This window comes from Rhea pennata, chromosome Z (genome assembly GCF_028389875.1).
Source record: "Rhea pennata isolate bPtePen1 chromosome Z, bPtePen1.pri, whole genome shotgun sequence".
Taxonomy (NCBI): domain Eukaryota; kingdom Metazoa; phylum Chordata; class Aves; order Rheiformes; family Rheidae; genus Rhea; species Rhea pennata.
In genome coordinates this window covers 16,653,507-16,678,616 of record NC_084702.1, presented here as the reverse complement: position 1 = coordinate 16,678,616, position 25,110 = coordinate 16,653,507, and the positions used below count along the sequence as shown (strand labels likewise).

Here is a 25,110-nt window from a genome sequence, read left to right as displayed (position 1 = left end):
TTGTAGTGACAGAAACAGATTCCCCAGCCAGCTGGACAGAACTGGGATTTCCAAACCATGGCAGCATGCTTATGTTGAAGTAGACAAACAGCTCCGTCCTCTGCATGGCAGTGATTGTTTTGCTATTGTATTTGACCCTGGTGCAGGGGTCAATATCACTTCTACTTTTGATTCAGCAATGTAGGAAAGCGATAAACTGGAAATGGTCAGAGAAGAGTTAGGAGCAGGACAAAAGGACTGGAAAAGAGAAGGGTTGTAAAGGTCAAACTTGAAAGAGAAATGTAGAGGGACACATGAGTATGATCTGATAATACCTGTGGTGAACCAAAAATCCGGTAACAGAAGGATTTTCAATTTATCAGTCAAAGTTAGAAGAAGATCCAATGGAGAGAAAGTGGACAATCGCTAGCAAATTAGTACCACAAATTAAGTCACGTTTTTAAGAGAAAGATGACTGACCATAGAAACAATTTATCAATTATTTGATGCACCCTTCATCATGTTTATTTTTAATCAAAATTAGATGCTGCTCTGAGAACAATGTTTTAGTTCTCTTTCCTAAACAGTCAACAATAGCCATAACCTGTAACTCAGTCATCTTTGTACGTATTTTTTAAACAAGAATATTATCCTACTGCCCTTTAACTTGGTTTTGCTACTAAGATAGAAAACAAAGTCCCAAGTCCCTGTGGATGAGATACTGGCTCTTTTATTTTCTCTTCTTAAAATACAGCTTAAAAGTGTAAGTTATATGCAAGGCTTCTTAAAAGTATAGGCTGTATTCAAGTGAATAAGGGATTTTCTGCTAATGCCAGCTGAGAAAATGAGGCAGGGTTGATCACACAATGTTAGGTTAGGCATCAGTCTTCTTGACATAAAATCAAACTGAAGAAATGCTGAATCATTTGGTTGGAAATTAGGTCAAATTATCTTAAATCAGTCTTTCCAGACCAACAGAGCAAGAAAGGGCACTGTATTCATTGATATATTTAACCCTGAGGTTGCATTCATGTTAAAACATGTACAAAGTGTGCTTCCAGCTTAACTTACTTTGCGCACTGTCCTCCCAAAGGCTGTGCTCAGAACAGTTGATAAAAGGGCTGTCAGTACTCCAAATATCAGAATACATTCTGCACTAAAGCAGAAAATTGCTTCTGAACTTTGAATTGACAGAATATTAAAACACCTGCAGAGGATCATTGTCACCAAAACTGGTGTAGTTGATCTGCTTCTTAATTGAGATTTTTTTTTTTTTTTTTGGTTCAAATGTTGCTAAAAAATGAAAGAAAAAATGACCACTAGTGAAAGGACGTAATTCTATTACAGTCCTACTCAAGTGAGCACAGAAACAAGAAATAATGTGTAGCTCTTGTTTTCTCATTCTTTTAAATGTATGCATTATCCTCAGATCAGGGGGGAGGAAGGGAGGGCTGGTTCTCATGCGGTCAAACTGAAATTCAGCAAGATTTTTTGTTGGAGACCCCTCCATTAAGCCGCTTAAGCGAGTTTTTCAGGAATCCAGTACTTAAGGTGATGGTATTTTATATGTAAAATGAAAATAAAAGATATGAGGCTCAGTATGAAAGTCTATGTGTGATTCCTTGTTGGATTCCTCTATAGAGCTGTAAGGCTTAGGAATTTCCAAGGGGAAATGCAGATGTACACTGAGTACTTGGCTACATCATTTTTTAATATATGTAAGAAGATGCGGGGTTTAATACTGCATGTCTGTTAATACTGCTACTTTATCATCCTTCAGATTATTAAAATGAGTTTTTTCCAAGGGCAGCTTCCATTGCATCACATTTTGGGACTGAGGTTTAACTAGCTTAGAATATTTGAGTTGCAAGCATTTTGGTGGAACGATTGCACTTGCATTTTTAAGAAAACATTTACATTGGAATTTTTAATACAGAATCTGTTTCTAACGTAAAATACTTGTGAGAACCAACTGTGGAAGTATGTTTGTTCTGATAGTTTCTATTTGAGAATACATAGGTAAAATTGGTAAGTGAAAAAAAAAAAGCAGCAGGAAAAAATGAACAAAACAGACTAGAATAAACCTCATGGGCTAGAACTAGGTTACTGGGCCTTGAATGTACTAATACAATCTGCAGGTGTAAGCAATAATCTTGTCTTTAATGAGTGTGCAGTGAAGCAAATGAGACAGCTTACTAAACCTGAATATGGAAATTTACAAAAGCACCCGAAGCTTTCGCAGAGCAGTCATCACATTTCAGTGCACTACTCCTTCAGACTTTCTTTTGATCTGAACCACATCACAATTAGTGTTGGAAAGCCTCCGTGCAGCAACACAGAGACACAACTGAAAGCACCAGTGTATGCAGTTTATCCAAAACACTTAATATATTGAAACTTTCACTTTTCTGGATCACATCGTTGTGTATTTTGTTTCCAGATTACTTCACACAGTAAGATAAAATCAAAGAAATAAACATTTGTTTTCAGGAGTAGCCAGATAAATTGCAAAGCAGTGTAACAAGAACACGGGAAATGACCATCATGAACTTCCATTTCATTCCTGAATGGTGCCACATTAGGAGCTGAGAAACCAGAAAAGTGCTCCCAGGAGAGAAGTATGTGCAGCACAGCACAAGTTTCAGATACAGGAATTCTGACTTTTGCAAGTGCTCTTCACTAGTGCTACTTCGGTGAAAACTGTTAATTAGCACATCAGAAAATTATCTCAGTGCAGCTGAGGTTATTACGCTGAGCTCTGAACTCTGATTCTCCCGGCCGAGTAACAGGCAGGGCTTGGCTATTACCTGCGCGATACCTCCCTTCAGCACCAGCCGGAGGCTAGACGTCCGGCCTCGCTCTTCACCTCTGAAACGTGCGAGGCAACCACCACTAGCGTGACGGCCGCTACGCAACTCACTCATGGGACCCCGCCAGCCGCCGGGCCCGCGGACTGCCCCACGCCGTCGCCTCGCCGTAACGGCCGCTACGAACATCGCCCCGGGCTGCCCCAACGGCTGTTCTAACACCGCCCCTCCCCGCCCCAACGGCCGCTACTAGCCCCGCCCCACCCCGCCCCAGCGCTCCTACTAGCCCCGCCCCGCCCCCACGGCCGTTCTAACCACGCCCGCCCTGCCCCACGGGCCGTTACCACTCCGCCCGGCCACGTGTTTTTGACCCTCGGCCGCTTCCGTAGCGGAGCGGCGCGTGCCCCATGGACCGGAGCGCGGCGGCGGTGCGGCGGCTCCGCGCGCCCGGCGGCGAGCGCGAGCGGCGGGACCGGCCGCGGCCGCCGCGGGGCGGCAACGGCGAGGACGGCGGCGGCGAGGACGGCGCTTCTGCCGTGGGGGGGAAGAAGCGGGGCGGGCCGCGGCGGCGGGCGCTGGCCGAGGCGCGGGGGGCGCCGCTGGTGCTGCTGTTCCTGCTGGCGCTGCGGGCCCTGGTGCTGGTCTCGCACCGGCACCTGCTGAGCCGGCCGGGCCGCGGCGGGGTCCGCGACTTCAGCGCCTCCCGCGCCAGGTACGGGGCTGGGGCCGCCTCGGGCGCGGCGGGGCCGCGAGGCCCTCCCTCCCGCCGGGGGCCGTGGGCTGCGTTGGGGCCGGCCTCGCCCGGCGGGTGGCGGCAGCTGCCCGTAACGTCCCCTTGTCGGGAGGGGCCTCGCGATGAGGCTCCCGGGAACGGCCCGGTCGGGCACCTTCGTCTCCGTGGAAGGGCCGACTCGGAGGTGCTCACGCGGTTTACAGAGCGCACCGCGCCCGGAGTTAGCGGGGACGCTTTGTTCGGCACTGCGGGAGTCCCACTGGGACAGTAATGGATCGGCCCCTCTGTATCCCCCAGGCGGCCGGGCTGGTGTCCTTGGCAAAGTGCTTGCCTCTGGAGCTGCCCCTCGGGAGCGCCGGGTTTGTTTGGGTGCTTAGAGAAAGTAAACCAAAATGCTTCAAGTGCTGTCACTCTCATGTGGGCTGGCTCTTAAAATAAATAGATGTTGCTGTAGTCGAACATCTTTCATAGTAAAATTACCTTGAGAAGCAAATTATGTGTCTAGCTGTTAATTGGCTCAGGGGAAATCTTACTAAGAATGTGCATATTTAGGGAGAGGGTGTGTGTATGTATATGCAAAATGTGTGTAGCCAACGTCTGTATCCTTAGCAAGATCTTTTTCGTTCTTGGATGCTGTGGAGAGATTTGTTTTTGAAACATAAAATTAATAGCTTGTTTTAGTATCATGGCAGATAGGATAAGGAGCCCTGAGCAAAGACCAGTTCTGTGTCCTTACTGTAGTGGTCTTAGATGTCTGACTACATTTACAGTCTAATTGCCTTCAGTTTCTCCTGCTTGCTGTGAGTTTTGAAGTAGAAGGGTGCACGAAAATGTTGTAGCTGTGGATCAGTTACATATTAAATGTATTGGTGCTGAATGTGTAATTTATCTCTTGCAGGAGATATCTTGATGACATAACAGCAATTGGGCCCAGAACAGTTGGAAGTCCAGAAAATGAAATTCATACAGTAAACTACCTCGTAGAACAAATTAAGGCAATTGAAGCTGAAAGCACGGATGCTCACAGGATTTTTATAGACATACAGAAGCCCACAGGCTCCTTCAGCATTGACTTCTTGGGAGGCTTTACCAGTTACTATGCAAACATAACCAATGTTGCAGTGAAACTGGAACCCCAGAATGGAGCTGAACATGCAGTATTAGCCAACTGTCACTTTGATTCTGTACCAAATACTCCAGGTAGGTCCATACATTTATTCTGCATTTCTGTGCATTCTATGAGCTGTAGAGCTTTTTCTTGGTGATTTATTCTTTTCATAGCATGTTTATAGCCACCTGTTAGAAAACTGTTTGTGTCTGTGCTTGATTTTGGCAAAATTCATTATTTAGAGCAACAGGTTGGTCCTTTTGAAATCAGTATATTTCAAGATTTGTCATTTTTTAGTAGGCAGTTAATTACAGATTCTCTATTTGTATTTCTAGAAAGTTTTTTTAATATCTGCCTTTCCTGTAATTGACTACTTATACAAGTTCACATGCTTTTACCTGTAGTTCAGCTCTTCCTTTATTTCTGTACTGATATAAATCTGATACTCACTTCATAGGCTGCTTTGTGCCAGAGATTTCCTATGTTTTTCCTTTTAATTCACTAACCATAATGTGCTTTTCTTTTTTCCTCTCCCAATGCTAGTATCATACTTTACTTCAGATTCCTACTATTATATCCTTATGCCATGGCAATTTTTCTTCACTCAAAGCTGCTGTCTCAAAAGCCTATACGGATCAAAGATTAATATCCTGTTGCCTTAATAGTATGTACCTCACCTGTAGTACTGCTTTCACTGCAGTATTCTTTCTGGTTCCTATCCTTTTGCATTTTTATAGATCTAATCATATCAAATATCTATTGCTGTGAGAGTGTAAGGATCTTTGTGAATACCGTCCTGACATAGTGAAAACCATGTATGGAGTGGGAAACTGCATACAAACATTTGTTGTAACACTTAGGCCAAAAGTATATGCCCATTATTACAAATGCTAGTTTAGGTCACGTGAAGAGGTTAGTGTTTGCATGAGTATCGATTTGCTGATGTTCTTACTACTATGCTTTTTAGAAAACCTCCAGAATTTTTGCTATACTTCAATTGTAGTGCAGCTACTGGAGCTCCTCCAGTATGTTCAGTAATTTGAAATCTAAAGGTATTTTTCAAGAACCAAAGACTGTATCATTACCAGCAAAACTTTTATACTTACGTGCTTTTGCTTCCAGCCTGAAATGCTTTATTTCTTGATTAAACATCCTATTTTTCAGGACAGTAGTAAAATTTCAGTTGTGTTCTTGGTGGATTTATTTTTTGTTTGTCTGTTTTAAACATACACTAGTAATTTCATCCCAAGAACAGTTAAGTACTACCTAGACAAGCAAAAAAAAGTTGCAAGTCAGGGGCTATGGTCTGTGACACTGGATTATGTATGCATTAATTTTTTTCTACAGTTATTCAGACAGTGATGTATTTCACCAATCTGGCATGTATGTGCCCAAGAAATATTAGTGATTTGTATAGGATTACACAGAAACCTGCGGAGGAGCTAAACGTCAAACTGTAAGCTTATCCTTAATTACAAAACAGCTCTTTACCACAACTGGGTTGTGGTAAAGAGTGAGAAAACTTTTTTTTCTTTCATTTTCTTACTATGAAAGATGTACATACTACACTTTGTAGCCTAGGCAAGAATCTTTTGTTTTCTGTTCCCTGGTATTTCATCAAGTTCTTTGCTCACACCTTTGTTTTAATTACCAAAAATTACAGAGCCAAAGTCAACATGTCTCTGATATTTCAATGTCAGACTAACACATTTGAATATCAGATAATAAAAGATACTCTTCTGTCAATCTTCTGTTGACACCATAATCATATTCTTTCCTGATATGATTAATGGTCAATGAGCTTGTTTGTTGCACAGGTACCAATTTTGCACAGATTTGATATCTATTTTATCAAACATACAATTTGTTTGCTTTCCTTTAATATTACTCTAATTTTATGCATTGTGAAATGTTCTGCTATTTAAATATTTGAAGTTATCTTTAAGGTGCCACTGATGTTTTCACATACATATTTCTTGCAAAGTTAAAGTTGCAGAATTGTCACTTTTGCTAGTGGTGTAGCTTAGTATGCTATTGGGAAGGCAGCAATGAGAAGGAGTAGAAAAAAACTCAGTAAAACATTAGACCTTCAGCATTAGAAAACTTTAGCATCCTTTTAGCAAAAGATGCAAGTGAGAATAAAATTTGTGAAGGAAAAATGTAAACTATGAATTCCTAATACATTTTTCTTGTTATATTAGTCTTCAGTTTATTAGAAAGGGGAATGAAATACGCTGTGTAAGTTCGAGGGTGGAAGTATCCTTGAAGTTCTCACTGTGGAGAGACATGATAATATGATTCTCTTAGGTTGCTGGTGTTTGCTATAAGACCAGTTTAAGAAGACTTAGAATTTTGCTGTATATTAAATATTTGGAGCTGAATTTTTCTCTGAGTTTGTGTACTGTGGTCTATGACTTTATGGCCATTTTAATCAGATATAAATATACATGTCTGAAAGAAATAACTCCATTAGCCTCATAGTGAGACTTCTGAAATGTAATCACGCTTCTGTGTTATTTTTCAGCACAACATAGGCTAGACGTAAGAATTCAGTGTGGCAAAGGGTAAGCTACTGATAAATTCAGATAGTAATATAATCAGGGCTTTAGAGTGGATATCTTAGTTATCTTAGTGGGTTTTTTTGTTTTAAGTTTGTCAGGGTAGAACAAGGCTAGAGAAACATAGGTGGATTTTTCCTTCTCTCTCTCTCTCTCTCTCTCTTTAATTCTAAAGTACTTCTGTACAATGAGCTAAGGCTAAACGTTTGTTTGAGGTTGGTATTTGTGCCAGGAATATGCCCTTTTCACAGGAGGGCAGATGCATCTGAATTTTGCCAAGTTACAAATCTTGGAAAAGCTACATTTTCTATTCATGTGTAAGACAATCTTAACAGCCAGTGAGTCTGTTCCAATAGTGTGCTGAATCATACTGTGGCAAACAACGCTGAGCACACTTTCATCCTCTGAGTGCAGGTGAGCGTGCTGTGTGCAACCTAGGCTACAAGAGTTAAGTGAATTTCTCCCATTGCTCCTAACCTTTATTGATTAGCGTGGGGTGGAAAGAGGCTAGGACTTGCACATAAGTGAGGGAATTGCAGCACTGTGAGACCTTAATAAAAGACTCATTTAATCAAGATGAAAATTTGGTGGAAGGAGGAAGAGTTGGGGATAAGTCAAGAATAAAGTATTGGTTGAGGAACTAAAAGAGAACAGGAGACTGACGTCCTGAGCAAAGGAAGCTGAGGGTAGTAAGTAGTAGAAAGTATTGATCATGAAAATACCATATCATAATGTATACTTTCTTCTAAGGATTGTTACAAAGGTCTGAATTCTGGTGTATGCTTGCTTCCAAATGCTTTACTTTGCAGTCACTCGCTCTGTGGCTTTGTCCACTTGTTTGAATGCATTGTAGCTATATATAGAATGTTTTAGGGTGATATGTGGAAGTATTTGGGGTTTTTAAATTAGATTATGTTGTAAGTAAAAATTGTCCTCATTTGTTCATACTGTTAGAAAAACAAGTGCAATGATCACTTTGCTTATTAAGCTAGATGATGTACCAAAAGCGAACTATCACCAGCAGGAGAACGGGTTTTGCAGAATTCCCATTCAAATTATTTTAAGATATCATTTATCTAACGCTGTTGGAGGGGAGATGCATTTAGTAGGATTAATTGTAAAAATGTCAGACTGAATTTTTAAGGAACATTCTCAACTTGAGCCACCTAGTCAGTCTGCTTTTTAAGAATAATATTGGATCAGATATCTTGTACTTTACCTTCTTTGAATTCTTAAACATTATATTTTTCTTCTGTACTGCTAGCTAATATAGACAGAGGATACAAGCTGTAGCAGAAAATACTTTGAAGTTTGGCATAATTGCACCTCATAGACTAAATGATTGATAGGAACAACAAATTTTTTTTCCTCTGGTCTTCGTTGCAGTTCTGTTTGTTATAAGCCATGCTGTTCTACTGATTATTTTAAGGTGCCAGTGATGATGCTGTTAGCTGCTCAGTGATGCTAGAAATACTTAACACTCTCTCAAAATCGTCAGAGCCCCTGCAGCATGCTGTCATATTCTTATTTAATGGTGCAGAAGAAAATATTTTGCAGGTAAGAATGTGCTGAAATACTAAAATGTATATCAAAACTCTAAGATTCTGACAAAGGAAAAAGCAGCTACAGATATGATTTGTATTCTAGCTGTTGAAATATTAGTTAAATGCCAGTCATAACATCCTGAGGAAGACGTACTTGCTATCAAAGGAAAAAATGTACTTAGATTAAGAATATCATCCGTATGAATTTAATGAGAAGACTTTGATCTTCTACCTTGATCTGTCATTAATTATGATCTTGCTGCCTTGTCAGTTGTTGAGGTGTGATTATTTGTGATGGAAAAGAATATTTAGGCTGGTCTGGAAGATATTTGACCTGTATCTTCTTTGTTTCCCATCAAGGCTAGTCATGGCTTCATTACACAACATGAGTGGGCCAAGTTGATCAGAGCTTTTATTAACCTGGAGGCAGCAGGTGTAGGAGGCAAAGAACTTGTTTTTCAAACAGGTATGAGTATGTGCTGTGTCCCATGTCTGTGCCAGGGTAATTTGGTAGTAGGTAATGTAGATTTGTCTTTTGTTTATGTGCTGCTTTCAACACTCTTTCAGGGGAGCTTCTGTGCTTTTTTTGATTAACTGTCTGCAGCCAGTACGTTGCTCTACATCTGTAGGTATGTGAAGATTAAAACACTGCCACAGAAATTCCTCTCATGGGAGGAAATACCTGTGTAGAATAGAATTACAGAAGTTGTATTTCTCTTTCACCTCAAGGTAGTAAGGTGAAAAACGAATTTTGATGTTTTTTTGTATCTTTTCATAGTCATGCTTTCATAGGGTATGCTTTATTTTATTTTGACAGCAATTATTTCAAAATATCTGTGGAGAGGTATTGGCAGTAGAATTCCATCTGCTGCCCAGAAAAAAAGCAGAAAAAGAACTCCTCAAATAGGCACCTGTTAAACTTCTGTGCTGTCCTGGCTGGACTGTAGACTGGCTTCTACTGCTGTGCCGGTTTAATTGTTGTCTTGCATAAATGCTTCAGTGAAGAGACTTTTCTCTGTATTAGAATTTTGATGTGTAATACATGAGTGATCAAATGGAAACTCTGCTAAAGGCTGCATTAATACAGGATTTGTTTGCAGGATGTTTATCTGTCTCGTCACTGAGCACTCAAGGGGTCAACCTTTTTGCAGTGTAGCTGCAAAGTCTGAGAGTCTTCTTTCAAGTCTGAGAGTCCTTTAGCCAACACAAATGAAGTCAGTGTACTTATTGGAGCAACAGAATTAAAAGTCTATGGTAACAAAAGTATTATAGAAAAACTCCAGAGAAGTATATATGTTAACAGAAGTTCAAAATATTTTTTGTGAGATGTTTGCTCTTTTTATTAGGACCTGAAAATCCTTGGTTGGTGCAAGCATATGTATCTGCAGCTGAACATCCCTTTGCCTCTGTGGTAGCACAGGAAATATTTCAGAGCGGTATTATCCCAGCAGATACAGACTTCCGTATCTACAGGGACTTTGGCAATGTTCCAGGTATGTTATTGGAAGATACTGTTATGTAACCATTTGTCTAAGTTTATAACAAGGAGATTGTGAGCTGATTACTGTGAGCACTCCCTCAAATTTGGTTTTCTTTTCAGTTTAGAAGCAAATTTTCTCATCTTTCCTAGTGCACAAGCCTTCAGTTTTGGTGTGCAGTGTAGGCTGTAAACATGTGTTTGGAGATTGGAGTATTCCAGACAGCAAGTATATGGTGGAAAACAAGTAAAGTAAGGAAAGCACTTCCAGACATAAGTCTGCTATTAAATAACCTATTTGGAAACATTCTGGTAGTGATGTTAGTAAATAACCTGCTTGTGGGAATTAAAAGCAAGTAACTGTAATGAATAAAAGGAGAAAATGAGTGCTTGAAAAGTGTGGAACACAAAACAGAATCTGAACAAGCACAATTCAGAGGAATGTAAACAGCTGTAAAATCCCTGTTATCTAACATGGGTTGTTACTGGAGTAATTGAAGTGATTGAAGTGATTCTTAGGACAAAATGTGTTAGCACATTCTAAACTGTTTTAAAATACATTTCTAGCATGAAAATCAAGTAGCTGATCTTGTACAATTTGTTCTTTGTGCAGTCAGAATCATACCGAGTTCATAACAGATGTCAGTGAGAATTCATTTTTTTGAACCAGCAGAAATGAAATGGTTGAATTTAAAAACTAGTTTGTTACTCTTTGTACACAGATAGGCTCAGGGAGCTTTACTATGCCTATGCTAAATCTGTTGACAGTTTAAAGTGTAGACAGGAGCTTTGTAGACATATGCAGCTGAGGGTCTGCGGTGTTTGGGATATACTGAATGTATAGTTCAGTTTGCAGAACCTCCACTGGTAATTTTGTTGTTATTTTTATAAATTCTTTGGATTGTAAAGAGTTTTCAGACTAAGCATTAGAAAAGCTTTTTACATTTTAGAAGTAAAAAGAAAACACCTGGCATTTTGAGGGAGTTTCTACAGTATTACTTTTCATTACTTTTCAGAGTAGATTTCTATTTTAATAGTAAATGTTTAGAAAGTACCAAGTTTGAAACTGCTAATTAGTCTTCATTCTACAAAGCAGGCTATTTTTGTTTATCTGAGCAAAGGGGTTGGTTTGCAAAGTGGAGCAATTACATTTTGAATGAAATATGTCTAACTTTCACATGTTCTTTGGAGCTCTCACATTTACACAATTTTATTTTTTTTTCTTTCTGTAGGAATAGACTTGGCTTTTATTGAAAACGGTTACATTTATCACACAAAATATGACACATCAGACAGAATTTTAACAGACTCCATTCAGAGAGCTGGTTGGTATTTCAAAAATTTACTAAATAGAGGGACTACAGAGTTGTTTATTTTGCTCTAACCTCCATATCTCAAGAAATTCATAATTTATAAGGATGGCTTTCTAAAGAAAGAATTTAGCTCTATGTTTGCTTCAGAAATACATTGGGAATAATGTTTGGTCAGTTCCAGGAGAATATTAACCTATAAACAGGTTATGGAAATACAGAATGTATTTAACCATGGAATGTATTTAAGACTATAATCTAGCTATCTTGACTACATTCATTGAGTTACATTCATTGATAACTGATTATTGCTCAGAGTTGTGTTCATTTTTCCGCTTCATATATATACCTTCACTGATTAATCTTCGTTGTGAGAAGCTTACAGTTAAGTAGATGGTATCAAGACTGATCCACTAACATTTTTTTTCTTTTCTGTGAGAGTGGGTCTCAGTTAAAGTTTAGTGTTGCAATAATGTTATACTGTCTGTATACTGTGAATAAATAGAATTCATCCTAACAGATCTTGTTCATAATAAGCTATTTCATGGGCTACAGAAACAGGAAATTACACTTGAGTTCTTTTGTTTCCCAGAAGAATCTAAAATAAATCTAGGTAACTCCAGGATTTTTACTGCTGCCATCTCTAAACATGCAGAAATTGCCTTCCATATTCATCTTATGGCTGTAGCTTTGAAATTCTGGGAATGAAAATCTAATATTACTACAAATAAGAGTTTTAAACATGTTCTGCAGAAATGCAGTTGTGAGAGAAGGTAATGCTTTCTCCATAAATCCCTATTGGAAAGCTTTTTTTTTTTTTTTTTTTTTTTTTTTTTTTTTTTTTTAATGGTTTGGTCAGTGTGGTGAAGAGGAGAGGGAAGAAAAAAAAAACAAAATAAAAAACCACTCCTGAGCTAGTAAAAACTTCTACAGGTCAAGTAGAAGCAACATAAAAGTTGAGAACAATGATTCTTCTTTGATTACATCTATTTCAACTGTATTGTATGAGGAAAAATGTGATTTGTACCCATGTGATCTGTACCAAGGAAAATAACTTCCTTGGCTTCTACCTTACAGCCTTCCGAAGAAAGATAGGTAGTTCATAGCGAAATGTGGTGAGGTTAATAGAGACAGAGAGGAAAAGCAGAAAATTACTCTTTTGTTGTTGACCCCTGAGGTCTGCTAGTTTAATATCAGGCCTGAAGAAGTGCTTGTGGGCTGAAAACCTGCCTACTCACTCCTTTTTGAGATACTGCCACACTTCCAGAACATGAAGCTTTCCAAGTATACTTACTTTATGGATTGTATACATTACTTTTTCAAAATATTGTGAAGTGTATAGCATAAAATAGGCATTCAGGATAATCAGTTGTGTATTCACATCCTCCTCATGGAGGAGGAGATTTCAATAGCTTTGCTTCTTTGTGCATGAAAGTTCTGTATAGTTATGCTGTCTGTCTCCTTTTTTTGAACAGGTGATAATGTTTTAGCTGTCCTAAAATACCTGGCAACATCAGATAAGTTGGCTAAATCTTTTGAGTATCAACATGGAAATGTTGTCTTCTTTGATATACTTGGTCTGTTTGTCCTGGCTTATCCTGCGCGTGTTGGCACCATCATTAACTCTGTAATAGCAGCAATAGCATTTCTTTATTTAAGCAAAAAAGTATTACAGCCCAAAGCTAGAGGTAAGTCTAATTAAAAAAAAGAAAAAAACTTTTAAGCTAACTATTTCTCATTCTGTTAATTATTAGCAATAGTTACAACATTATGTGTTTATCTAAACTCCAGAAATTAATTTTAGATGTGCAGCATGCCACAGGAATTGCTTTGTGTTTGAGAGATGAAATCTCTCAGCTATGAAAAATTACAGTGAAGGAAGACTAAAATAGGCCTAAATGCTTAGCTTTTTAATTCATATGGTTACATCCCTTATTCTTTCATGAAGATTTCAACTGAGTCTTTTTTTTTATGATCTGAAAATGGATGAAACTTTAAATTTGGTTAGCATCTGGATTAACTCCTTTCTCTAATCATACAGATGGGGCTTTAGAAACATCTGTTTAGTTAAAATCTATCTATAGACAGGAACAAATAACAAAATATTAAATGAGGAAGGGGAAGATAATAGAATGTAATGAAGGGCCTATAACAATTAAAATCCTTCAGTTAGACCTTTGCGTTAGAAGCATATAAGTATACTAAAAAAAATCTAGAAAACATTTCAGAGGTAACAAGAAGTTGCACGGAAATCAACTCTGCAATTTTTTGGAGACTTTCTAAGACTCAGGATGGTTTTACCGGTTCCTACAGAAACTTCTACCAGTTGGCACAAGAAAACATGATAGTTCTCTGGGGATTCATCTTGCAGTGCTGAAGACTTGCAAGGGGATGGACAGTGCCTTAGACTGCTGTTTTTCAGAAGTCTTCAAAATAGACTTTTAATGCAGTCTTATTTTAGTCTTTAAAATAATTTCACTCCAGAACTAATATTAATCTTCAGTCTGCTACAGAATATGGGTCTGTTGAATAACATTTTTTTTCTCCTTTGTAGCTGTTAGTAACCTGAGGAAGTTTTTTATGGCATTTGGCCTAACATTGTTAAGTTGGATCTCTGCGCTGGTAACTGTCCTTACTGTGGCAGTGTTCATCTCTCTCGTTGGACGGTCTCTTTCTTGGTATACCCATTTCTATGTCTCTGTCTCTCTGTATGGCACTGCAGCTACAGCTAAGCTCATTCTTGTGCATGTACTAGCCAAGAAGTTCTACTACAAGGTAAGCCTGACATTTCTTGCTAATGTTGAAGGGCAGTCTCCCAGGGAATCTGAGGAAGACTGATTTCTGAGTTGGTACAGAAGAGACATTGTTTTGTGTATTGGTCAGAGGCATTTAAAATGTTTCTGTCAAATTGTTTCATTTAAGCAAATATGTTGCCCTACAGAATCAGAATTAACACCTTTCGTTTTACAGCTTTCTTTGCTAATGACCTGTAGTGGTTGCTCTGGTTACTGAGGAAGAGGCAACAGTGTTGTGGAAGACAGTACAGAGTAATATTTCCTTACCCTTCCTACCATCAGAGATCAAAGAATGAACTGAAGCAGAGGTCTTAGTTTTTAAATATCTTTTGATGTTCTTCATGATACTTAAAGAATCTACATAAATATCCAACTCTTCCTTGAATCTTAGTAGATTTTTTTTTCCAGATGTCTTTTCGAGACAGCTTCCTGCAGTTTAATCATTTGGTACTGTGTCCTTTGTGTATATTTTACTGTTTTTCTTTCTGATTTCATTTAATCTATTTATATTTTGTTACCAAACTTGGAATTCCTTTTGTCTTTTGCTCTGTCTTTGTATTATTCATGTTCTTTTGGTGATGTCACTTCTAGTCATCTTCTGAGGAAATACTTCCACTTTTTTTCAGATGTTTTATGAGAGCTTTTTCTTATATTTATCAGAATTTTTGCTTAATACTCTGTTCTACTATATTCAATATATGTACTCTACACAGCTTTCTAGATGAATATTTGTCCTCCTTTCTATAATTATTCTGGTAGTTATTAGCTGTTTTCACCATACCTGGACATGGAACAGAGCTCTTTGCAGTGTCCTTTTCTGAAGCAGATACAAGTCATGAGATATCTGTAAGGTTTAGGCAGAGGTTTGGTGTGCATTACCTTTGCATTGCTGTCATTTTGTGTTGTGATACTGCTGCCTTTGTTTAGCATTCTTTTATATGGGCTAGCAGAAACAATCTTTTACTAGCATAGTAATGTTGTAGTTGTTAATCCAAAATGTCTAAATGCTAAGTTGCATACATGGTTTTGTATTACTCTGAAACTTTGAGCTATCCAGCAGGTAAGTCTATTTCTGCCTGCTTTCTGATCCTGCTTTAGATTTCCAGGTTTTAGGCATGTTGATATCATTCATCTCTTAATTACTTTTCTTAGCTATTTGTACAAGCTTTGAAAAAGGGAATTTAGGAAACCTAATTCGTCAACCAAGTCCAACTTTATACAAATGCTTGAAGTTTAAGAACTTACAGAAACCTTGTTTTCTGGAAACCTATGGGTGGATTTATCATATCCTCATCTAGAAATATGTTTTGGGGTTTTTTGAAGATTTTTTTTTAAAATGAATTGGCACATGTATATGTAAAATACTATTGCCTCCTTATGGAAATCCTCTTGAAGGCGTTTTCAATATAGATGTTTGACTGCCATCTTCCAGTCTTCTGGAGTAGTGGCTGTTACTGACAAGAAAGCATACTTTGGCTAACTCTCCAGCTATTTCAATTTTTGGATCTTATTCTTACCTGCTGCTTGTCTGATAACAGATCAGGCAATGAAGTATCACATTTTTCTTGTGATTTTCTTTGCACATTATAGCTTGCACTGTAATGTATGGTTTCTGCTGCCTTCTGCAACTTTGATTTTTTAAGAGTTGCATGAAAACTTTTGGAAACTGATCTCTTACTTGCCTATCATAAGTACTTCCTAGGTGTTGATGAAATAGCGTATTTTGTTAGTGACTCAATAACTTGTGAATTAATTAGCTTTTTGTTTTGAAGTAGGTTTGGCAACTGCCTTTTCTCTCCCCTTCTCTCCCTCCCCAAAATCCAACACAATGCTTTCTGATAGCCATTGTGCATGGCAGCAGTCTCTCTTGGCTAGAACTATTAGTATAATTCACAATTAAGAATCTTGCGCTGCAAACCCTCTGACGCTGCCTGTGTTACTAAACACTTTTAATGGTTAAATTCTTTCTCTTTTTATGTCTCATGAGATGTGATACACAGACTATTTCTGCTCAGTGACAGTTTTTATTCTTCTCTTACAGAATATGAGTGAACAGTACCTGGAAGATGTGTTTTTTGATGTCTCATTGATGGTCTGGTCTATAGCACTGGCTGTATTTACTCAGATAGGCCTTTGTTCAGCATTCATTTGTACATTGTGGGTAGCATTTCCTTTAATCACTAAGCTGATGAGCCATAAAGAATTCAGGCAAAAAGGTAAGAATCTGGGATTTCTTCGTGTATTTAAGAATCTTTGTTATGTGTATTAGGGTGTTTTCTGCCCATAGCTGCTGTTTAAACAAGCAAAAAATAAATCCTGAACTGGTGAGTTTTGAGTGGTCAGAGTACACAGGTAGTATTTTTTTTGTTGCAAGTGGAAATGTTCTTGAACCAAAGACGGTTTGTGACTATGGAGAAGCTGTTTAGAAAGTCTGAAACACGTTTCAGTTCTCATGCTAAGAAGAATGACCCTATATGGGATTATAATAACTGATCATCTACTACAAAGATAGACAGTAAAGCATTTTATAAATATTGTCATAATTCAACAGTAGTTGAGGTGGAAGACCTCTTAGTTTTTTTTTTTATTATTATTATTATTATTATACTGGAATAGTTCCATGACATTGTTGAAAATGTTGTACTTCCTATGCAAAATGAGAATTGCTTTTTGATCAGTGTTGGGTATGTGAACCAGTGTTGTATTTGGGCCTCGAGGCAATATGTATGTAGATAGTATAACTATATGATTTTTATCCTATGAGCTGTTACATATTTGTCTTCTGTTTGTTTGTTTGTTTTTTTCTGTCCCATACAGGTGCTACAATAAGGTTTATCATGATGTACATGCTGGGAATGTTTGTTCCATATCTGTATGTGATGTACCTCAGCTGGACTGTATTTGAAATGTTCACCCCTATCATGGGACGAAGTGGTTCAGAAATTCCACCAGATGTAGTGTTGGCAGGATTAATTGTGGCCATCGCTATGATTCTGTCCTCCTATTTTGTAAGGAAAATCTTTAAACGTTGTTTAAAACTTTCCTTTAGAGTTTAATGTTTTTCTAAATATTAGAAATTAATGGTATTTTGACAAAAATGTTATGCTAGGGAACTTACTAAGAATACCAAGTCTTGCAAATTCTGTGTATTACATTATTTCAAAAACTCATTGAAGTAGTGGTTAGAAAAATGAATCTGCTGTATAATGTAGCAAAGACTGGTATAAAATGTGCAATTTAATGCTGGAATTTAAAGAGGCATTCATTTTAGAAGTATAGCATGTGAGTGAATAATGCTTGTATAACACTTTAGACTTTATTTGCTACAAATAGATGTTTTAGTTGGTAGATGTTTTTAAAAAAGGGATTTTTTTTTTTTTTTTAACTCTGGGAAGTACTCTCTTCTTTTAGTTTTAGGTATTGAGATTTACAAAGAAGGATCTTAGATAGCACTTGTGATGATGACATCTTTCTTAAATACACTTTTAATTCCATAATTAGATTTTTAGAAGAGATGCAAATAATGTCTCTTAATTCTGAGTCATGAAGTTCTGTAACTGAGCTGTTCTTTTTCCTTATAGATTAACTTCATTTACCTTGTCAAAAGCACAAAAACGACATTAATAACTTTAACTACTGTGTTTGTCATCACTCTGCTGCTTGTTTGTAGTGGTATCTTCTTTCCTTACAGTTCTGATCCCGCTAATCCAAAGCCTAAGCGAGTCTTTCTCCAGGTAAGAGAAGTCCTGCATATCTCATTGCCTCTGTGTTGCTTACAACAGCTATCAATTTTATAAAGCTTAAGAAAGAAACCATTGTGCAGCAACCTTTCCCTTGCTCTGAGAGGGAGAAAATACTAACTTGGTTGAAAAAGTATAAGATTATTTCTGGATTTGAAAGAATTACTAATATTTCTCATGCCCAGCTTCTCTATTTAGTTCACTTATGCCAGAAAAATTTGGTGTGGGAGGGTATGTAAGGTTAAGCCTTACCAGGAGAGTTTAGTAAGCAATTATCACTTAAAAAATAGATGTGATGGGAGATGCATAAATAGTTACATGGACAGTGGTCTTCTGAATTTAGATGTTCTTTGTGGTATACTTCTATCTAGGTAATTCTCTGTTCGTGTTGGTAAATACTTAGTGCATACAGTGTTCAGAGCGTACTGAATGTACAGGAGACCTTCAGGATTGACATGGAGGATGGAATCACCTCTGACTGTGCAGTTTGCAAGACTCCAATGTCCTTTTTGTTTTCTTTTTTCCTTTTTATTCTAGCACACAAGCAGAAGATTTCATGATCTAGATGGAAACTTGGTTAAAAGTAACTCTGGTATATGGATTAATGGATTCGATTATAATGGCATATCTCACATAACTCCCCATATACCTGAAATCAATGACACCATTAGGACTCAGTGTGAGGAGCGGGCTCCTTTTTGTGGCCTTCCTTGGATTCTGCCAGTGCATTTTATGTTCCGGTTGGTGTGAATGCTGCTTAACTTGAGAAATTACTGGCCAAAGCAAACTGGATATTTATGCAATTTTGCTTAAGTAAGAGAAGAAAACGTAAGGCTCATCTTGGTTAAAAGTAACTAAGTTTTCCACTTTGGAAGACACTTCCATCTCCATTTCTCTTTAGGAATAGTGTCTTTCGCAACAGTCTCTGCAAGAGACTGGTTCTGCTGCAGGAATTTGGGGGATTTTGTGAAAATTGATGTTGGCAGCAGTGAACTTCGCCTCTGGTAGTCAGTGGAAAGAAGGGTGATGGGAGGCCTTATAAAGGGCAGTTCAGTGTACATGTTTACATGTCCATTTTGCTCTCCCTCTTTTCCACCCTTCCTGCTGATAATGGAGAAAGTCTGGAGTAGTTAGTCTCCTTAGAAGAAAACCTGCTGCTGTGACTGCCTGCTTCCTCCCCAGAAAACTTGACTGCAATTTGGAGATTAAAATATCCCTGTTTATTGTAATGTTTCTCAAGCTGCTGTGTAAATTCAGTTAAGAGATTAAAGTAATGAATGAAAACGCTGTGACAACTGTTCTATTTTTGTGCCCTTCAAATATTTTTTTGGCTACAAGTTGCTAATTTTTAAACTTCCTTTTGCTAGAATAAATAGCTGTTGAATATTTTGTTTAGTAATAACAGTCAGCTATACAGAAACTTATGCTTGGCTTCTGATGTTTATTATGTCCAATTGCTGCATTGAGATTAAAAACTAACCATTTTCTTACAGGAAAACCTGGTATCTTCCTGCTTCAAAACTTTTGCCAACAAGCCCTGTTCACTTTAAAGTTCTGGCTAAAGAGCTAATGCCTTGGAATTCTGTGAGGTTAAGTTTTGAAGTATCTGGTGAGTGACTGAAGCTTCTGGTTTGATTCCTTTCCTCTTCCTCCTTTCTCTCCCTTTCCCACTACCTTTTAAAATTTGGTTTTGATTCCACTACAGAAGGTTATTGTGCCATTCCTAAGGTAGTGAGCTTGATTGGTTTTGTGTAATTGGCAATTAATTCAGTGTAATTAATTCAGTCTCATAACACACTAGAAGCTGTGGTTGTCATATTGCAATTGTTAGAAGACTAGTATCTTGTCTGTTTTGAATAAGCCTTATTTTTATTTTCTTTAGCCTGTCCCTTTTTGAAATCCATTCTATAGCTCTGTCCCTCTCTTTGGCAAACACATTTATTATCTCACTGCTCAGAAATAATTGAAGCTTTTTCTGTGGAGAATACAGTTGTTTAGCTATATCTTTTTTTTTAAAGGTACGAGGTAATAATATAGAGACTACATGTTAATGTTTAGGAACGCAGGTGATTGAATGAAAGGAAGCAGGGTAGAGGGTTTTTCCCGCATTCGCTTGTTCACACACACATACCTGTATTTGCCTGTCTGTAGGTCCCAGTCACATGTCACTGTATATTCGACCACACGAAGGGTCAACTCTGTCCACCTGGTCTCTTGGAAATGGAAGGCCAATTGCTAGTGTAGGAGGAGATTACTTTGTGTTTTACTCCCGTGGGCTGCAGGCTATGCCATGGCACTTCTGGATAGAATTAACAGTGAGTATGCAACTGTTGGAGACAGTTGGTCTGTCCCAGTGTTACCACTTCTGCATTCCTATGAGTGAAAAATGTTAAAACAACTTTCTTAAACCTTGCTTTATTTCAAAGTTCCTAATTACAGCTTCTCAGTCTCTTCATTTGTCCTTCTGCTGTTTATCAGTTCACATGTATCTTGATGCTTTGTCCACTAGCTTTTCAAATAGCCAATGGGAGAAGACTTTTCCTTGTTTATTTCAATAACTTACTTCCCCAGTCTTGGGACTGAAATTAGAGTTTCATTGATCTTAAACAAAACTTCATGAACTAAGAGGTTTTATTCTTGATACTTCAGGATGCATTTTCCTGTTGTGATTTCTCTTCCATGTCCTTTGTGTGCATGGTATTCTTAGTTTGGGTTGTTTTTTCCTGTTGTTCAGTGTTTGGGTTGTGTGTGTTGTTGGGGTGGTGCCCCCCCCCCCTTTTTTTTTTTTTTTTGAAGTTAGAGTTCCCAGTTTCCTACTCTTGAAGCTGAAGAGAATTATAAAGGGTCTGTTTTCTTAAACAAAGCAAAGCTTTCAGAATTACTACTTCAGTAGGATTTAGGGTATTACTTCCAACTGCCAAAAATTGCCACTGAAGAATTTTTTTGCAAACTTCTAGTTTTTATTATAGGTTTCACAGTGTCTTATTCTTTTGAGAAGTATTAAAAAAATCCTGTGAAAGTTCAGAAAGGCCCTTGTTTCTTCTTGCATCAAGCAGCCTAAACACTTAGCAAGTACCCTCAGAAGATTGTCTGGTAAAAGTAGATAGGAATCTGCAGCACAGCTAGCTTTGCAAGATTGCCATGGCAAAGGTAGGCAGAAAAGGCTTTTCAGGCTAACGATCTGCAATAGAAAGATCGGTATAAATGCTAGGTTAGGCTTCATATCTTGATTTGTCATGGTGAGTTCCTAAAAGATATGAATGTTCAGTTTTGAGTAAATGCTTAGAGCATGTGCGAGCTACGTAAACATGTCAGAAGCATTGTGATCTAAATACCTAGGTGAGTTCAGTTTGAATTGAACTTGTGTTATATACTTAGCGATACCTCTGAGGGAAGTGGGAATGTTCTAATGTATAGAGCAATGACTTGTGGAGTCAAGTTTGTTGTGTAGATATTAAGTCTGTGGAAAGGCATGTGTATTAACTTTGTATCTAGAAGTCATAAACAAACCATAAATGTGATGTTGCTCTTTCTTATCTTCAGGCTTCAGAAAAGCACGCTGATGGAATAGTCTCTCTGGCCATAGCAGCACATTATTTCTTTGGGGAAGATCATAAGTCACCTGAACTTTATGCCTTACTGGAGAGACTTCCAAACTGGATATTTTCTTCTGGTTGGTCCTCCACTTATGATCTTTTTGTCTTTTAATGCTGCAGTTCTGCAAAGATAATAATTTCTATCTTAGGATGCTGCTGTAATAAATTCTGAAACTTTGACAAGATGCCAGATACTTTCATGAAAACTTAAGTACAAAATGGTGTTTTTGTGGCAGCTGGGCTATTAAAAGGCTAATTGGGGCTACTAGTCTCTGGGTTTCTGGGGAAAATGCAATGCTCTGTTATGCAAATCCAGTTCAGCTGTTTTTTCCACTGATAAGGTAATTTGACTACTGTGGTCCTTAACATGAAGACTGTGTTTGAGGAGGTAACATTAACATAATACAATGGCAGTTGTAATGAGAAGGGCTTCATGAAGAAACTACTTTGTTACACTGAGTATAACAGTACATATGTGGGGACTGACTCCTGCCAATACTATCTGTCCTGTTAAAGTAAAACCTTCAGCTAAAAGATGGTTGTTTACATGTTGGGGGATTGCAAAATACTTCAGTCACTGGAGGAAGTCACTGGTAGCTATAATGCCTCTCTTGGTTGCCTTCCTTGTCTTTGGCAAATGCACAGTGCAGAAAACTAGGAATTATGGAATGTGGTAAATACTCATTTAGAATCTTTTTCAAATTTTATTTTTCTGTTAAAAACAAACTTAGTGCTAGTCTTCTGCCTCTTGTGTTGCAACTTGAATAGGTAAGACTGATCAAACTTATTATCTTGCACTTGTGTTATTGTTCAGTTCTTTAAGTATCAGCATATTAGCATGTGACTTCATCTGTTGTGTAAGAGTGAGTCACCGCTCCTTTGTGTAGATGTCTTATAATTAATTCTAAATTTCTGGTTATAAACTTCTAATTTATTAGAATTGGCTATATTTTGGTATCTCCTTTGGAGAGATTTTTGGTAGTGTGACAGTATTGCACTTTGTTAACACTTTCACACTTTTTTTATGTAACAGTAAAGTTTGCTTTCCGTAAAGGAAAGTATTAAAATGTCTTTTTTTTTTAAAGAGTATCTAATTCCTGCGGATTATCTATTTCCACAGGATAAGGTTTACAAATGACATTAAGTGATTTAGAATAGCTTCCAATTTTAATTGGCAAGCCTTGAGGTCTGAAGCCACTTACTTGTTTTCTATCCCTAAGGTGTGTTTTTTGGTTTTTTGTTTTGTTTTGGTTTTTTCTTTCCCCCCAATGCAATGTAATAGTTAGTTAACATCAGATACAGAGAATCCTTTGAATTTCAGGAACTAAAGAAACTTCTTTATCGTTTTTTCCATGCTAAATATAAACTTTTCTGTGACATTGATACCACACTAACACAGATTTCATGTTTTGTTCATCTCATGAGCATTGCCAAGTAGCATGCAAAGCAGCTTTTTGTGCATGCATCATCATATTAAATAAAAAGCCTAAGTACTGAAAAATGTGAAGGACCTGTGAAAGAAAATTTTATGAATTTTTTTTTTTAATCTGCTGGATTAAAAGGCAGCAATTGCATGACCAAATGTTTTGCCTTGACATTTAACTAACTCCTTCAAATTTTTCTGATGTTGGGTATGTAAACAAACAGCATGAAACAGCCTTACTTGTTGCAAGGAACACTTGCAGAGATTGTGTGACTAACTCATGCACAAGGGTAAGAGGTTTAATTCTTGTAATTATACTGAACTGGATATCAGTCATCTTAAATAAAGCCAGTGGATTACATTAACGTGTGTTAATAGTCACTTGGTTGTAACAGTCTTTATATTATGCATTTGTTACTTTTAAAAAAGTAAAAAAGTCATTTTTAAAGTAATTTAAAAGAAGTGTTCATAATTATATGTTTGAAGCTTAACTACTATATTTTTTTTGTATTGCACTCTTGCCTAGCAGATGTATAGCTATTTAACTAAAGCCACTCTGATTTATTCACTTTCTTCCTCAGTTTTGATTTCATTTGGATTTTGCTTCTGATTTGAAGGATTAAGGTGTTGCATGAAGAATATGTACTGACAGCCAAAAAATTTAAACATGTCTGTTAGAAGTTTCTGGAACTTCAGTGAAGCAATAACTTTTGCTAACTCAGGATTTATAAGTAATTAAATTTTAAGTACTTAATAAAGTAATTACTTAAGTAATTAAATTATAAGGGATGTCTAGTTTGTTGTAAATTTCTGCCTTTTTAAATAAAAGTGAAGCCTAATTAGTGCTGAGTGTGATTGTTCAAGGTATATTTGAGTTCTGAGTTACTGCAAAAAAATGTTTTATTTAAGCTTTGCATGGAAATAGTGCTAAGTGATGCTGAAAACAACCCCAGTTAGAGCTAGTTGTAAGGTAGGCAAGGCCAAAGAATGCAAAAGTTACCTGAACAGAGACTTGCTGATGGAATGAGGGTGCTGGCTGTTTGCCTGGAGAGAAGCTTCTAACTGAAGCAAGATATAGTGTGGAGGAGTAATAGGTATTATAGCAGTAGACTTACTTAAATACACTTTGCAGATTGGATAGTTGGTTGCAAACTAATTGCTGCTGATTGTAGCTGGAAAAACAGGATTGAAAATCTTGCAGACTGTTTCATTATCATCTGTTTCCTCACTCAATAAAAGCAGTTAGTCCTCTGCTACTGCAGTTTTATTTCTAATAAAAGTATTGTGTGTTATTCCATGAAATACACTCAAAGAAAGCAGCCAATATTTCTAAGAATAAAACGGGCATGGCAGTAGAAGCTGTTTTTTGTTCTTAGTAGACTAGCTGGTTGGTTTGGTGGAATGTCCTGTATTCATCTAGAAAAACCTACATGCAGTCTTTTGTCAGGTATATTACTCTGTCTTTAGGCTAGAGTACTTACTTACTTACTTTCCTACAGGTGCAACAAAAGTTTTAGCTATCATACACAAAATGACAGACTGCTCAGCTAAGTGGTGCTGTTCTGGGTTAGTTAGGCCTGTTTTTAGTGTCTGTGCTCGTAAGTTGAGTTGTAAACTTACTGGAAAAACACTGATCAAGTGGACAAGATAGATAGCTTTGCTCGTTCTGGTAGAAGCATATGGTTCTGGTGAGCTGATGAAGAGGTTGACTGTAGTAATGCTTGTTTTTCCTTGGAGGCTGAGCCTAACTGGATGCTCAGTAATCATCTAGAAGGAGCCTGCAAATACTACCAGTATCTGGATGACTCATCTTAGAAGCTGGTACATGCTTCTATGAGTGATGGTTAAAAAGCTTAAGTTCTGTGACAAAAGTGTGTGTGAGTAGCAATGGTGAAGTTGCATAAATGTGACTTGCAGTTCAAAGGCAGAATGTTGATTCTCAGTCTTCATGAAAACTTGCTCCAGTCTCAGGAGAGATTAGACTTCTATGGTCAGGCTTTCATATTCACTGTTACGCTACAGTCTTTATAATTGTCAGAC

At 37.6% G+C, this 25,110-nt stretch overlaps 1 protein-coding gene across 1 annotated transcript; it reads left to right on the top strand.

Annotated features, from left to right (window-relative positions):
• Positions 1 to 3,193: 3,193 nt before the first annotated feature.
• Positions 3,194 to 24,323, top strand: ERMP1 (endoplasmic reticulum metallopeptidase 1). The gene is made up of 15 exons (XM_062600265.1): positions 3,194 to 3,498; positions 4,418 to 4,719; positions 8,615 to 8,742; positions 9,090 to 9,195; positions 10,076 to 10,222; positions 11,439 to 11,531; positions 12,992 to 13,204; positions 14,071 to 14,291; positions 16,353 to 16,527; positions 17,129 to 17,319; positions 17,893 to 18,045; positions 18,589 to 18,791; positions 19,545 to 19,660; positions 20,203 to 20,366; positions 21,595 to 24,323. The coding sequence occupies exons 1-15, from the start codon at positions 3,194 to 3,196 to the stop codon at positions 21,757 to 21,759; spliced, it is 2,682 nt and encodes an 893-aa protein (XP_062456249.1). The 3' UTR covers positions 21,760 to 24,323.
• The last annotated feature ends 787 nt before the right edge of the window (positions 24,324 to 25,110 follow it).